The sequence below is a fragment of the Urocitellus parryii genome, chromosome 1 (assembly GCF_045843805.1).
Source record: "Urocitellus parryii isolate mUroPar1 chromosome 1, mUroPar1.hap1, whole genome shotgun sequence".
Taxonomy (NCBI): domain Eukaryota; kingdom Metazoa; phylum Chordata; class Mammalia; order Rodentia; family Sciuridae; genus Urocitellus; species Urocitellus parryii.
Genome location: NC_135531.1, coordinates 265,887,958 through 265,904,083, shown reverse-complemented (window position 1 = coordinate 265,904,083; position 16,126 = coordinate 265,887,958). Strand labels below are relative to the sequence as shown.

The 16,126-nt window shown below is 53.9% G+C and overlaps 1 protein-coding gene across 1 annotated transcript; it reads right to left on the bottom strand.

The window, feature by feature from the left end:
* Positions 1–1,887: 1,887 nt before the first annotated feature.
* Wnt6 (Wnt family member 6) lies at positions 1,888–14,347 on the bottom strand. The gene is made up of 4 exons (XM_026390448.2): positions 14,189–14,347; positions 4,659–4,879; positions 4,114–4,448; positions 1,888–2,542 (listed from the first exon to the last, which is right to left on the bottom strand). The coding sequence occupies exons 1-4, from the start codon at positions 14,266–14,268 to the stop codon at positions 2,081–2,083; spliced, it is 1,098 nt and encodes a 365-aa protein (XP_026246233.2). The 5' UTR covers positions 14,269–14,347; the 3' UTR covers positions 1,888–2,080.
* Between the last annotated feature and the right edge of the window lie 1,779 nt (positions 14,348–16,126).

Sequence of the window (16,126 nt, the reverse complement as noted above, 5' to 3'; positions counted from 1 at the left end):
AAGGGCTAGGCAAGGGCTCAGCCACACCCCCAGCTCCAGAACCTGGCTAATATCTGCAAAGCATAAATTCTCTATCCCCATTTTCACAGTAGCTACCATTTCTTAAATGTAAGTTTCAAGGAAATTATTATGCATCAAATGCTGTATTAAGCTGGGTGCAGTGGAGCATGCCTGTAATCCCAGCAGCCTGGGAGGCTGAGACAGGAGGATTGCAAGCTCAAAGCCAGCCTCAGCAAAAAGCAAGACGCTAAGCAACTCAATGAGACCCTGTTTCTAAATAAAATACAAAATAGGGCTGGGGATGTGGCTCAGTGGTCAAGAGTCCCTGAGTTCAATTCCTGGTACCACCCCCTGCCCCACAAAAAAAAAAAAAAAAAAAAAAAGGAAAAAAGCTGCACTAAGTGTTTTTTCTATCTAAAGAAAATAAATAAAAGCCTTCCAGGCAACTGTTTTGGATGTATTGTGATGGCTGCAAATTCTTTGCCATGTTTCCTATTAAAAGGTGGAGTCTGTTTGCCGCCTCCCCCACGCCCACCACCTTCAATTTTGGCTGGTTCTATGACTTACTGTGACCCATACAGAGTACCAGTGATTCTGGACTTTAAGAAGACACAATTTCTGCTTCTAGTTTGACACCCTCTCTTAGAAAGCAAGCCTTATGTAAGAAATCTGAGTAACCCTAAGGCCACCATGCTGGGAGGAAGCCCAAGACAGTCACATCAAAAGAATACTAAAAGAAGCTCTGAGGCCCTAGATATGGGAAGGAAGACTCTTAGGCAGTCCAGCCCAGCTCAGCCCCCAACCTGAGGGCCTACCATATGGAGCAGAACCACCCACCTGAGTTCCAATGAATGTCTGACCTGAAGAATCCTGAGAAGTAATTTCTTTGAAATTGTTCATTATGCAGCAAGGGATAATTGAAATGGGGTGATATTCCCATTGTTTATAGGCACATAAACTGAGGCTAGGTTAGCCTATGTTATAAACTAAGCAGTAGCAGCTTCAAACTCAGAGCTCTTGAATGCAAAGCTCATCCTTTGTCCTACATTGCATTATTTGGACGGGGGAAAGTGAGGACTTCAAATACCCACAATTCCCCCAGGTTTCTCCAGAACTGCTCACATCCCTTTACCCCCAACTTTCAAAGGAGCCAGAAGGAAGGTGGTGTGGTTGGGTGCCAAGAAAAAACTCTTTTCCCCTCCAAGCAGGACTAGAAATGTGTGGGCAGCCTTTTCAGTGCAAATAGGGGTAAGGTTAGTTTTGACCACAGAAGAAGCTGGTGTTGCTAATCACCTAGTTTCATCATATTCTACAGTTGATAAACTGCTTTAATCTCATGGATTTGGCTGGCCCCAAAAGCCTACCCTTGAATTCCCCAGGGGCCACAGAAATAAACACAATGCCTAAATATGATGGACAGGGCTGGCCCCAGAGCAGAGCACACCAGAGGCTTCTTGTCTCCCTTTCCTGGACCTTCTCGTCCCTTTAAAGTGGAATCACTAGTTCTTCCTCACGTGCAGGCTCCCATTGTGAGACAAAAAGGGTAAAAGTGTGAAGGTACAGGATTTACAGGAGAGTCCAATACGGTGGCAGAGGAGACAGGTACCCAGGTGACAACCTTTAAGATGCTAGTTCCATCAAAACCATCTCCCTTTACACACTCCTTCTCGAGCCTTCTGGCAGCCCGAGGGAGACCAGTCCTCCTCTCGAACCATGCATCTAGTCCTATTGGTTTAAATATTTTTATTGATGCTAAACTCACCCATCCATCCCATGGCCAGTAGTTCTGAGGAGCCCCTCTCCAGAGGCCTAGAGACCGCCTTTTTGGTTTCCACCTAGAGGGTTTGTATAGTCTCCCCCAGAAACTCCCAGAGCGCCTCTCCAGAATCCGTCCGGCGCACTTGGCCTTCGTGGGCGGATGCATACCCCAGGCCACTGTCTCCAATTTCCCTAAGCCTGGGAGGTGAAATTTCCCAAGGAAAGGCTGGGCTCAGACAGCGCTCCCTACTGGAGCCCAGAGGTCCTGCTGGTGCCGAAAGGAGAAAGGCGGCTCTGCGTAAATGGTGAGCTGGGCAGCGGATCAGAGGCAGAGGCTGAGCTCCTTGCGCACGCGGCAGCGGTGGCACTGCACCACGCAGCACCAGTGGAAGCGGCACAGGCAGTTCTCCTCGAGCTGTACGCTCTCTTGGCGGTGCCCACGGCCGCAGCACAATAGATCGCAGCCACTGAGGTCCGGGGCACTGCTGTTGCAGGCACGGCCGCGAGTGCCTGGCGAGCCGGTGCGCCGGTTGGGGGCACAGAAGTCTGGCGAATCCGCGGCGTACAGGAGGTCGGCGCGGCCTGGCGGCTTGAGCGTGCGAACGGCGGGCAGTAGGGCCTTGCCGTCGTTGGTGCCCATGACGCGTGAGGCGCCATGGAAGCGCTCCAGCAGCCGCGCTCCCACCTCGCGGAACGGGGGCAGCTTCTGCCAGCAGGTGCGCAGTGCGCAGGAGCCGGACAGCCCGTGGCACTTGCATTCGGTGCGCGTGTGGCTCCGCACGGCCTGAGGGGAGCAGGGGAGGGATGGGGACAAATGAGGGGCACGGGGCGGGGAAAGGCCCATAAGAAAGACAGAAAAAAGATTGGGGGATCCGAATGGAGGATAAAAAACAATTTAAAAATGGAGAATGCCAAGCGAGGAGGAGAAAATTAAGGAAGCGACAGTTCAGAGAGAAGCGAGAGGTAGAATGACAGGACGGAGTAAGAGAAGTGGAAATTGGGGGGTCAGTAAGTTCCACAGAGATTCCAGCGTCCAAAGCCAGGGAGAAAGCAGAATGGACGGACGCCAAGGGTGAAATTCTCACTGGAAACGGGGAGAGGCGGGGAGAGGGGGCAGCTGTGGAAGCTTAGCCTTCCTGCCAACCTGGCCTTCTCATTCCAGCCTCTCAGGGCCCCAGGCTGGGCTGAGCAGACACAGAGCCCGCCTGGGCGTCTGTCCCCACCACCCCTCCCAACCCTCCTGACAGGTATGCGGGCCTGTCCGGACATTCCTCTCCTGGCCCCCTCCTCCTTCCCTGCCCAATGCCTCAGGCTGGAACCCTAAGGGACGCACAATGTGTGTGTGTGTGTGTGTGTGTGTGTGTGTGTGTGTGTGTTTCCCTAGAACACTCTAGGATTGGGGCACAGGGCGCAGGAGGGCCCCGGTGAATACACTACTGAGAACAGAACCAAGGAGGCTTCCCTCTTCTTTGTTGTTTGGTCTGAGGCTGGGGTCTAAGAGCCATAATCCCACATGTACCAGTCAGATGGCCCATGAAAATCAACTGTAAAGCTCAGAGGTCAGGGGCTAACTTGACCTACAGATTTGGGTGACCTCTCTCTCCCTGACCCTCACCTGCCCTACTTCTAGAACCATCCGACCCAGGTAGGTTTCTTATCCCTCAACAATAGTCCTGGGACCCTCTTCACAGCAGAGGGGGAATAGTAGGGTGGGGCTGCCATGGCTCTGAGCATGTGAGACCTGATCTGGGGTTACTGGGCAACCTGTTGGAATGCCCAGAAACAGAGCTTTCCAGGCCTCCACCTGACCCCTTCCTCCCTCCACCAGGTTGGGCCTCTGGTCCTTCACTCCTTTCCAAACCTGCTTTCCCTTCCAGCCTGCTCTGGGCCCTTTCTAGGCCTCCCTCACTTCCCTGCCTCCAGACCCCATACCTTTGTCCCTGCTTCGATTCTTGCTTCCATCCTCTGTCTTTGTCTCCTTCTCTTGCTCCTGACCTGGCATCCAGATCTCTACCCACCCCAGCTTTGCCTCACCTGTCTTGTGTCAGAGGTCCTCTCCCACCTTGGGTTCCTAAAGACCCTGGTTGCTGTTCTCTGAGTTATCAGCCAGCATCAGGCCCTCCGAAGCCCTGTCCACTTCTGGATTGGACACCTCTCCTCTCACCTTCCGCAGGCATCCATGTCCCTCCCAACCTTCCCAAGTGCCTCCTCTGTCCCGTTCACTCTCACCAACACACTCCTTCACCGACACTCTTCACTCACGCCTACACTTCCATAAACATGCTGCCACCCACACTGTACTCACCAGCACACCATTTCCACACTGACCCTGTGCACACCCCCTCCCATACGCACCAGCCGGCCTGCCTCATTGTTGTGTAGTTGCACCAACGCTCGGATGTCTCCTCGTCCCCGCTTGTGTCGGGCATCCATAAAGAGCCTGGACTTCTCATCCCCAAAGTCCACGTCGTCTCCACAGCCTCCCCACTCCCAGGCAGCGGTGGCGTCTGGGGAGCCTGCGGGTGCAGGGGGCCCTGGGGTGCCAGGCAGGCTGGAGGGCCGAGGTGGGGCACGGCCCCTGGGGGCCTGGCAGCCACACTGCAGCAGCTCGCCCATGGAACAGGCCTGTGTGACCGCGTGGCTGGCGCCGGCAGCCGTAATTGCAAAAACGAAGGCAGTCTCCCTAATGTCTGTGGATGAAGGAGGGACAGTCAAGCGGCAGGGAGAGGTCTGGGAGACAGGGTCTATGCAGGGTGTGGAGGGGCAAGGTGGGCCAGGGAGCCCAAGATCAGCGGGGAGGTCGGACTCAGGCATCCTCCCCCAAACTTCTCCCCTCTCCTCCAGCTTTCCAGCAGAGAGGAAGCAGCCCCCCTCCCACCAAGCCATCTCCCCACACTGACCCTGCTGCAGGATGCGCCCAAAGGCTTTGCTGTGGCTGGAGCAGTTCCAACGTCGGAAGCGGAACTGGAACTGGCACTCTCGCACCCCAAGCCGGGCGCCCCGGGCTAACTCTGCTACCACTTCTGGCTCAGCCTGGCACAACTCAGCCTGCCGCCCTGCCAGTCGCCGTGCCTTCCTGCAGATGCTGGTGGGGTCCATGACCAAGGGGCTGCCCACGGCCCTGGGGATCATAGAACAGCAGGTCAGGGGTGTAACTCAGAAAAGAGCAAGCCTGGAAGAGAGTGAGACCAACCCCACCCAGCCCATAGCCAGGAGCTACGGTGTGCCTCCCTATCAGCTGGGATGAAGGTTGTCCTCTCTGGTTCCCTTACCATGCCGTGTCTGTGTCCCCTCTTGACTACATTCTAGACTGAAAATTGCTAAAGAGCAAGATGCAGTCTCACTCACCCTTCTGTGTACATCTTAATTAACAAATTCTTATGGGAACGTGACTCGAGATGAAGGCAGTTGGCACAAGGTAGGCCAAGGCTAAAATTCAACAGGCCTAGCCCAAAAGGGAGACAAGGAAGAAATTAGCAAAAGAAAGATCAAGAAGGCTGTCAAAGAAAGCATACATCAGAAAGAGACACCAAAGAGCCAGTATGGTGATACACACCTGTAATCCCAGCTTCTTGGGAGGCTAAGGCAAGATAATCACAAGTTCAAGCCCAGCCTGGGCAACTTAGCAAGACCCTGTTTCAAAATAAACAATTTAAAAAAGGGCTGGGTATGTAGTTCAGAGGTAGAGCACTCCTGGGTTCATCTCTAGCACAGAGAGGGAGAGGGGAAGAGACAGGAGAGGAAGGGGAGAGACGGCACACAAAGAAAAGTAAACAGCATCAAGGAAGGATCTGGTCTTAGTGGACCACAAGATGGATATGTTGGACAGACCAAATGAAAGGGAGGCACCATCCCAGGGCCATAGAGGGTCATGAGATGTTAGAATGGCTAGGGAAGGAACCTCTGGGGAAGGTCATACCCTCTCTTTAACTCAGGTATCTCATTGGAGAACGGAAGAGGTAGGCTTAGATCTCTAAGGTGGGAGCCTAGAACTACCCCCATATCCTCCGTTTCCCTGAATTAAAGAGCAGAAGGAAAGAACTAGGGACCGAGTCTCTGCAGCATTTCTGCAGAGTAGGTAACACTGACTCTTCTTCAGCTCCAAGGTCTGTGGCTTTCCCAGAGCAGGATGGCAGCAAGCCAAGGCCTATGCCCTGGGGTGACATATCCAATTGGGCAACGGGGTGTGTTTGGCTTGGTGGGTAAAGACCTCATGGGAAGTTCCACACACTTTCAGAAATCCCTCCGCGCTTGCCTTCATTCCATCTGAGGAGAGAGCTGACATTTAGTTTCCATAGGTTGTCAGCCAAGAATTCACACCTGGGGGGAACCCGTTTAATCAAATGGCTCCTATTTGAACACTTAACTGGGATCCTTGTCTTAAAGAAATATGTGGACACAGCACTTGGAAGGGTAATTTGAGACCATCCCAAAACCCTCTGCAAAGGGCAAAGATAGACTGGTTGGGAAGAAGGGTCTCCAGAGAAAATGTAGAGGAGAATCATGGCAGATGGGTGAAAGGTCAAGGTGACCTACTTTTCAGCTTTGCTTGAGTACATATCTGCCCCACTGTCCCCATTTGCTCCACAAGTACAGGCTGCCCAGGCATGTTCTGAGATGTAATGATCTTAAATAGCAAGAGGAATTTAGGTCTTAAGGTAGAACTCAGCACTAAGGATGAGGTGTTGTAGGAAGATATGTAAGCTCAGTATTTTAAGGCTTCCTAACACTCTATCTATGATCGCTTGATCTATCTATCTATCCATCTATCTATCTGTCTATCATCTATCTCTGTCTCTCAGGTAGGATTAGGTTGCTGTCATCATCCCTACTCACATAGGGATAGTTCAGGAACTATCTTTTCAATGGAAAGATTTATACTCCAGACAACTCTTCCATTGAGCTTAGGACCGGCCCAACACCAGCCCCTCTCTTTCCCCAATCCCAGAGAAGGGACAGATGGAGCAGAAGGGAGTAGACAAAAGCTGGAGATCCCAAGCTGGTTCTTAATGCCAGTGACCCTGGAGATTTGATCAGTCTCTATGTATCTACCCATCTATCAATTCATCTATCCTCTCTCCATTCACCTATCTCACCTCGTTATAAAAAGAATCTGAGCAGCCTCCAGCATAGCTAATACAGGGTCAGCAGCTAAGACTATGAAAATTATGACAGTCTCATTTTCCTTTCTCTAGCAGATATTCAGATGCCTAATTTCTATTTACCCCCAATGTTAACTATGAAAATTTGCATATTATGAATCATGTTACATATGAATAACACATGTAGTATATAATACAATAATGAATACCATTTAATACATGTTTCTGAATAAATGAATGACCATCTTCCCAAGGAGGAAATCCTCCCCTGAGCCCAGGCCACTGTGCATGTGTTATTTCATGGCTCCTGATTCACTTCCTGACATATTTTTTTTTTTCCTACTGGCTGGGTGAGGCTCTGCGAACTCTCCACAGCCCCTGTTGCTAAGTTTCCCAGCCCCCCCCCTCTTGCCCTTTGCTGACTCCCATTCCCAAGGTTGACTGGACTTATCTTCCAAGGTCACTCTGCCCCATCCCTCTCCTCTCCCTCCTCCTCCTCCTCCTAGGAAGGCAGGAAGGAGTGGGAACAAGCAAGGGAGAAAGGCAGAAACCTCTTGACCTTGTCTGCTTCCCAGGAGCTAGAGATAGGAGAGGAATCGTGGGGAGTCTTCAGGGCAGGGCCCTCCAGGAGATGGGGCTGGCCCTTCACAAGGTCCAGGGGCCGCCTCAGAGCCATTCCTGGTCTGGGTCTGGCTCCTGGGTTGGCTGGCTTCCTGGGAACTGGACTTGTTTACGAGCTGGTCAGGAGGCGGGATGGGCAGTGATAGCAGCTAGAATCCCAAGGGACCAACTTACTCCCTGCCTTCCCATCCTTGCTTCCATCCCAGAGACATAGGAAATGAAACAGAAGAGGCATGGCAGGGGCACCCCGGGCAAAACACTGTACAGAGCTTCGGAACCCTGGATTCTGCCAGCTCTGTGTGAGCTGAGCCACTCTGAACAGATCAGTTCCCACTTGGGGCTTCAGAAAAATGAATTAGAAGGAAAGCCTCATCCTCCCACCCCCAAATTTAACATTTGATTCCAGATTCAGGACTAACTGCCTCTCTCCCCAGTGTCCCTCCTTCCTTCCTTCCTTCCTTCCCTTCTGCTTCCTCAATGATCCCATCAGGAGATTTGGATTAAACTCTGTTTTTTGGGCTTCTGGATCAGCCCAGAAAATATATGTCTTTGGGGAATTTGCATATTTTAGAGTCTAGAGGGCAGTGGTGGTAGGAATATTCAATATATAGAATCTGCAGTTCTAATCAAACTACCATTACTAGAAAAGAGCTTGTCCCTAAAATAATTCAGAATTCAGACAAGAAAGATCAAGGCCAAAGAGCTTGGCCACTTGGATCACACTAAGGTCTCTCTCCCATGGACCATAATTGGTAGGATAATGCCCAGGAAGATGCTGTCAGAGGTCAGCCAGTTTCTACTGGTAGCCTCTGTAGACCTAAGCTCCAGAAGCCCCAGGGTTCTAGATCCCAACTTATCTTTTCACTTTTATTTAGAGGGTCAAAGAAACTAGTCCACCCCTAGCCACCTCACCCCTGTTACACAGATAAGGGTCAGGCCCTGGCCACTCATTGGAGGTTTCCCCACTGCAAGAAAAGTGAGATGACATAAAAATCTAAACAAGGTTGGAGGGAAATGACTTTTGTGAGGTATGGGAGGACCCCAGGTGGCCTCTCACATCTTCCTCCCCACGCCTCTTCCTCCTAGCAGGGTTCTGAATCCATCCAGACCATACCACTTAATTACTAGACTCAGAGCCAATATCTAGGTACCCCTAAGTCATCAAAATCCTTGCCAGCATCTCTCCAAGCTCAACTCAGAACCCACTGGGCCCTGAGGAGCCTCCCCTGAGTCCCTGCCCTCCCCTCCTCATCACCCCAAGTGTCCTAGCGGTCACTCACCTGGGGGTGTTTACTGGTTTGCAAGCAAATTTGCTTGTTTTATCTCTCAATTAGATAGAAAACTCATAAAAGACAAAAATCTCACAAAGGGCATGGTGTCATCAGCAGGGCCCATCAGGGCTTTGGGGATTGATCAGACTTGGGGTGGGATCTGGGCTCTGCCATTTACTTGTTCTATGAAGTTGAGTGAGTCCCCAACATGTGATGCTGGTACTTAGTATTTGTTGAGTGGATGATAAAACTTACCCTTCTGCTCCTGTTTCCTCAACTGGAAAACGCAAATAATAATGCCTACCTCCTTGCCTGGTTACCTGTGCCAAAGACCTGTCCAGAGGATGGGTTGAGACAAGGACTTCTGGTCATCCCATTCACTTCATCTAACTCTTGGGTCTGCACAGCGCAGGTGGTCTGTTTGGCTTCCTGAGAACACCCTTTTCTCCAACTCCCCGCCTCACTTCTCAGCCTGGATCTGTATCACCTCCTCCTTCATCCAGCCCTGCCCAGGTATATGAGTACCCTCTAGGGCCCCTCTTCTTCCTCAGCAAGCACTCCTGATGGGATCATTGAGGCCAAAAGGCCCACAGTCCATATGGGTGCCCAGCCTCCTCTGGAGGGTCTCACAGCAGGCCTTCCTGTATTTCCCGCCCCCCCCCAAGGTCCCTAGACTGACCCCACCTCCCAGGAGCCAGCAGAGGGAGCCCTGAGCCCTGGGGCTGTGGGTGGGGGCTGTATGGAGGTGGAGGAGGTGGGTGGTGGAGAAGGGGCAGAAAAATGTTGCCTGACGGCTGCTGAGGCTGCCGGGCCTGTGCCCGCCCGCCTGTCCTGTCCTGCTCTGTCTAACTCAGTAATTACTGTTCCCCCTCCCCCAGTCCCTACCCCCACCCCAACTACCACATCAAAGCCAGTGATGCCCCAGCTCCATTAACCCCTGCCTCCCCACTGTCCACCAGTGACCCCCATTCCTTCCCTCCTCCACTCTGACCCAATTTGGTTCCCTCTGTCTGTCCTCAACGCCTCTCTCTTCAGGGCTCCTGGAGAGGCTGGGGCTTTGCCTTCCCTGAGAGACCTCACCATATAAAAGGGTTTCCTACTGGTCATGGCTCTGGGAGGCAAAGCAATGGACAGACTGGCTCTTAAGTGGATGCACGAGGAGTCTGTTGCACACCTTCTGCTCTCCCCAGTAGGGTGGGGAGCACCCATCTGGGGGTGGATAGGGGAGCAAAGGGGCCTGTGAAAGGCCTTGTGGCCCTTTCCTGATGCCCACCTGCCACTGTACGCAAGGACGGAGCTGAGCAGAAGGCAAACTCTCAGCCCCAGCTCTTGGCTACCAGTATTCTGGGGCACTGGGCAAGTCACCTCCTGTCCCAGGGCGTCCTGCTCCCACCATGAATATTGGACCAGATGATCTCCGAGTTCCTTTTAGATCTACTTCTAGTTTAAACAGAGGACTCAGAGCTGATGGAACCAGGCAGAAATCCTCGTGGCAAAATTTTCTCCCTCAACTCTTCCGGCGTTCCAGCTGGGGCATGGAGGTCCGGAGCCACTCTCACCAGTTGCAGAGGATAGGTCTTTCTCTAGTGTTCTGGCTCTACTGGCCCCCAGCCCGGCTGCCAGCCCTGCCCAGCCCTGCCTCATCCCTTCCACAGCTGCACTTCCCCATCAAAGTGTTCATTCTGGAATCCCCCTTGCTGGGCCCTGGTGAGCAGGCCTCCCACTGACCTCCCCCCACCAACTCCTCTCTTCTGATGAGAACGGGGCAGGAGGGCCGCACCCCCCAGGAAATGTCACAGTGCCAGGACTCTGGTGGGCCCAGGGCATGCTCTGGCCTGGATCAAGCCAGCCTCCTTCTGCCCCTGCCCTTTTCTGCTCACAGCCTCATTGTCTCCCTTGGGGAAGCTGCCAAGGCGGGAGGCCTGGAGTGGGGAATGGATAGCCACCCTACCCCCATCCCACCCGACCCTGGAGCTTGGCAGGGGCCAGCAACAGGACTGACCATGAAGGGTCAGGGGTCCCAGATTAAGACAGAATTGGAAAGGGTGGCCAGGTCCTGCCTGGGGTGGAGGTGAGAGCTGGAAAACTTGGGTGTTAGGAAGAGGCCACGGTCTTTCCCTGCTTCCCTGTGGAGCCAGAGATGAGGCTATCCTAGGCCCCGGGTGCCTGTTTCCTTTCCATATGTGAAGTGGGGGTGGTGAAGGCAAGATGGGATGTGGGAGGGGACTGGGTGGTGTTTTTCCTAGTGGAACAAGAGGAGTTAGTTTTCTCTTTCAGAGAAAAAATAAAACAGAAAGAAGAAAGGAAAAGAGAAGGGAGATTGATTTAGCACTTCCATAAGAGTGAGCTCTTTTCTACATTCACTGATTGAAGGTATAAATAAAGATGGGTCAGACATTGTGAAGAACTTCCTGGGGGAGAGCAGGAGAGGAGCAGGGTAAGAGGGGGGAGCTGGTGAGCCAGCATGCCAGAGCCTCCCCTTCTCTATCCCACTCTGGGGACTACTGGTACTAGAGCATAAGGTGGATGGCCTGAAGGCAGTGAGCTGGACAAGATGACCTCAAGAAAGCCTGGCCAATGTCCTGGAATCTGGGATTCTGAGATTCACAAAGATAATGGTTACAAGATGGATAGAGAGACACAGAGAAAGAAGCTGGCAGCAGAGTCCAGAATACATGCATTGAGATGGGGGGGGGGGGGGAGGCAGAAAGGAAAGGAGAGCAGAAGGGAAACTTCTTTGGAACCTGAAGCCAGGTCCCTGAGCCAATTTCAGGGCCTGAGTCACCCTCCGCCTAGACCCTCCTTTCTACTCAGAGGTCCTCAAGGCCCCTTTGATCCCAGCCTGGCCACTGCTGGTATGTCAGAGTGGCTGCTGTAGGTCCTGCTGCTTTCCTGGCTACCATTTGGAGCTCTGACCAGCATCCTGAGAAGTAAGGAGAAGAAGGCCAGCAGAGCGAGTCCTGGACATCGGAGAACAACCTGAAAGCTCCCAGCTAAAGTGAGATGGGAGGGACAGGAAGAGCCTCAGGCCAACTACTGAGCCAGATCCCACCCACCAGCCTAACCACCCACCAAACCTGACCTTGGAGGGCAGTGGTGAGGTGGGGTGGGGACTGGAGTAGGCAGAGTGAAAGACCAAGTGAATGGGAGTCAGGGCTTAGACCAAAGGAATGAATCTTCAGAAATCCAGGAGAGGGAGGGGGCTGAGGCAGGTGGGAGGGTCAGGCTCTCTCTGAGGCACCTCTGAGTGAGGCATTCTCAGCCACCTTATCACCCAGGCCCCTCACTCTTCACCCGGCTCACCCTGCAGCTGTGCCATGAAGGCCTCTGTGTTCTCCCACACCTGCCCTCCTCAGCTCCTCCCCCACTCCCTGCATCCCAGCTTCAGGGTCAGTCTCTGAGGGACCAGGCTCCTCTTGGCTTCCACCCAGCAGTCCCTCTTGAACAAAGAAACCCCCACAGATACAAATCCCTGGAAAGACTAATCAACCAGTTTGACAATATTCCACAAACCTATCTTCAGCACCTACATTGTCTTGGGCCTGGGGGACCCTAAAGATATAAAGACTCTGACTTCCAGAAGCAGGATAGAGACCCCACAGCAGATGGTTGTCAGTAAAATGCAGTAATTGCCCAATGCTTGGGGCACTGGGAGCACAGAGAAGGCAACTGAAGGACAGAGAGACAGTTTCATGGAGGAAAGTGGAATTTTAACTGTAAGGATTAGAACGATTTGACAGATGAGAAGGGAAGAGAGGGAAGGCAACTGCCACCAGAGAACAACCCTGACCCCAGACCTCGAGAAAAGGCAGAGTTAGGATAGGTGTGTTTGAGAAAGGAGAGATCCCTTTACTAAGCTTTAATTGGGACTCTAGATTTTGAATTTAAATTAATCACATTTTTTTGCCCCCGGGGGACCTTGGCCTGGAGAAGCTGGGCTATGAAGAGTATTTCTGAATGTCAGATAATTTCCCCAACTAAACCTCCCAGCGAGCCTTCCAGGTAGAAAGATCATTATCCCTACTTTATAATTAAGACCTTGCCGGACTGGGAGGGAAAGTGACTTGCCCAAGATCACTGATTTAATGGCTGAGATCTCAGGTCTGTCTGTGCTACTGCATTGTGCTAAACTAGGATCAAAGAGCACATGTTCCCAATTGAGACCATGATCATCCTCAGTTTGCCCCCTTATTGACACCCAGGAGGGATGTCTTTCCCGCATCACGGAAGAGATAACCGCTGGCAACTCGCTGTGTGGGCATCCTACTTTATCTCGCCAGAAGAGAGGATTTGCCTGCCTAACCCCTCCTTCCAAACCAGCGAGGTGGGCGAGGACTGGAGTGTGGGAGTTCAACCAATGAATTGGTAATATGCAAATAGAGAACCTTCTGCCTTCTTAGGATTGGATGATCCATTAGCACTATTGTCCAAATCCCTCCCCTCTAAACGCTGAGCTATTCCCGGCGGGTTTGAGGCTCCGTAGACTTAAGAAAAGGGGTAGCGTGTGTGTGTGGGGGGGAGACTTTCAGGATTTCGATCTCTGAGCAGACCAGGCGGGCACCCACCTTCCTCGCCCTGCCCATCCCTCAAGGCTCAAAACTCCCGCAACCTTCGCTGGCTAGTGTCTGCTCTACCTAAGCCAAGACTAGATGCCAAGACTTTGAAGATGTCCCCTGTCCCTTGGCAAACCAGGTCCCTCTCCCTTCCACCAGGATCCTCCCGGTTCCCGCATCTCCTGGGCTGCACTTTTATTTATTTATTTTTAATCAATGACCTTCATATCTGGAAGGGCCAGGGGCCTGGATCCCTTTCTTGCTTTTCTTTCTCTTCCTTGTTAGGGGGAGAAAGTCAGGGTCCTGACTCAGTTTCCCCCTTTGCATTCCTTTCCTCTATACTACTGCCCACGCTGAAGAAGGCACAGAGAGAAGCTGGTGGGCTGGTAGGCAAAGAGGGGAGAGGGGCAGCTGTTTGACTCTCTGCCTTCCCACCTTTTTCCTCTGCCTGAGGAGGGAGCGCCCAATATCCAGCCCCCCTCCCCTAGTTCCGGAACCCTCCTCACTCATTCTTTTCTTCAAATCTCTGATTACAGATCTCGGTCTCAGAAACTCTTTCCTACCTACCCGCCAATTCTTAGTGATCTGAACTGAGCTCAGTACTTGGGGGGAGGGGAGGACCGGGGAGGAGGAAACACAATAGAATGTGTCCAGGGGTTGGGAACGTCAAAGTGGTACTTAAAAAGCGCCCCCGGCGGAGACCGTGAGGAGAACTCCAGGCACCTTTGCCCAGGGTCCCCAGGCCACTGCCCTTCAGCAGGGTTCCGCGAGCAGATAAAGTCCGTAAAGTCAGGAGTACAGTGCGGAGCCCTTCGATCTGGTCCACGGATCCCCACCCTCTGAGTTCGGAGCCGCACTGGGACAGCCCCAATGCAGCACTCACCACCACAGTCCGCCGACGTGCGCTGGACACAGGAGTAACAGCAACAGCAGCCCGAGGAGGGAGGACACGGACGGCAGCATCGTGACTTGTCTATCGCCTGCAGGCGCGGGCAGCAGGCGAGGCTGCAGAACGAGTAGGTGCGCTGGGCCGCCAGGGCTTCAGGACGAGCTCAGCGACTAAGGCGGCGGTCTGGAGGCGATGGCTCCGGCGGCGGCGGCGGCGGCGGCGGCGGGGGGGCCCATGCCGGGCGAGGAGGGCGCGGCGGAGGCGGAGAGCGGACCGGGCAGCCAGTGCCTGAGTCTCCTGCCGAGCTCGCTCGGGAGAAGAAATCAGAGCCGGGGGCGGGGGTAGGAGGGGAACGGGGCCCGGGCGTGGGCGGGGGCGGGGGGCAGGGGGGCCGTGGGGGTGGCAGTTGCGACAGTCAGGCGGCGGGACTCTCGGGAGGGAGCGTGAGCCCCGGGGCGGCGAGCGCAGAGCGCAGCAGAGGGCGGGAGCCGGGTGCCGGGGCGGGGCCGCAGCGCGCTCCTAGCTGCGGGACCCGCCCGCCTCACCCCCTCATCCCGCCTCTCGGGGCTGCCCCCCGCCGCCCCGGGCCGTTAGGAGTCGGGGGCAAGGAGGGGCGGGGAAGAAGAGTAGAGAGGGATAAGAGAGGGAGGAAAGAAGAAGAGCTGAGGGAGGGGGGGCTGGCTAGAAGGGAGACGTTTGACAGGTTTGTTGACTGTAAAGAGAGAAAACTTCCCAGGAATGAAGGAGTTTGGTGGTGGTGGGGGGAGAGCTGTGCAGAGGGAGATGCTGTGCTGGCGGGGACCAGGAGAGGAAGTCGGCCTGGGGCGCGGGATGCTCCGGGAGGGGTGTCAACTCCACTGGCAGCCCAGCGGACCTTGGAGGGATCACCTCTTACAGAACGCCGTCTCTGCGCCACACGCCCCTTCCTCAACCTTTCCTGGAGGAAAGGAGGAAGCCCTAGGCCTCCGCTCCAGCTCCCCAGCCATCCCGCCTCTTCAGGCCGGTGTTCAGGGGCGGGAGTGGGGGGAGATTAGACAGCAAGGGGAGCCTCTCTAGGGCCAGCGCTAGAGTGCTCGCACGTGTAAGCGAGAGCAAGGGAGGAGGTTGCGGACTTCCCAGAGATGTGCGGCCAGAACTCGCTGCAGCAGCGCCTCGCGTGTCCGCGGTCCCTTCCTCGAGTTCCTCCCCCAGCTTGGCCGGGGCAGAGGGTGGGAGAGCCAGCTGCAGGTGAGATGGCGTTTATCTGATTCTCTAATGCCACAAAAATGTCTTTGATGCCCCCGGGCCCCTCCCCACGAGGGGGAGATCAAAGGCCCGGTGGGGAGGAGGGACAGCTCCATTCATCACGCCAAGCGGCTGGCAGCGGGGCGGCAGCCCCTGCTCCTCAGTTCGGGGCAGAGGCCCCCCCCCCCCACATACCCCAGGAGTGCAGAGGGACAGGTGGTGCTGACGTTCTGCAGCAGGGGCCAGTTTCCCTATCACTACCATTTAGAGAATCCACATCATTTTAAGGGTGTCCTTGAAGGGAGGACAGATACAGCACCTCAAGCCCATGTGGCAGAAACTTCAGGCACCAGGAAGAAAGCTCTCCCTTGTCTGGGGTGGACTCTGGAAGTGGAGACTGAGGTCACTGCCAAGAAAGACAAACACCCCTAGTGAATAAGAGAATGCACTATCCTGAGTATCCCAGATAGTGGGGAAGAGTGGATCAAGATGAGGCTGGTTGTCCAAGGGGAAGCAACAAAAGACTATGGATGCCTACCCCAGAAGAAGAAAAAGATCTGGGAAAGGAAGAGGAATAAGTAGAGAAGAGAAGAAATAGAGAAATGTTGGCCCAGAGGAAGCCCCTAGGTTTTCTGGGAGTCCCACCTGGTGTCCAGGCTGGGTCTGACCAGTCCTTTGTACTGGTGCAGAGAGCTGAAGGGGGTGGGG

Excerpts from the sequence above, each read along its gene's own strand:
- Wnt6 (XM_026390448.2), bottom strand. The coding sequence starts at position 14,268 with ATGCTGCCGTCCGTGTCCTCCCTCCTCGGGCTGCTGTTGCTGTTACTC. Across the intron at positions 4,449-4,658 it reads TGGGCGCATCCTGCAGCAGG|ACATTAGGGAGACTGCCTTC; the intron begins GTCAGTGTGGGG and ends CTTCATCCACAG. Across the intron at positions 2,543-4,113 it reads ACAATGAGGCAGGCCGGCTG|GCCGTGCGGAGCCACACGCG; the intron begins GTGCGTATGGGA and ends TGCTCCCCTCAG.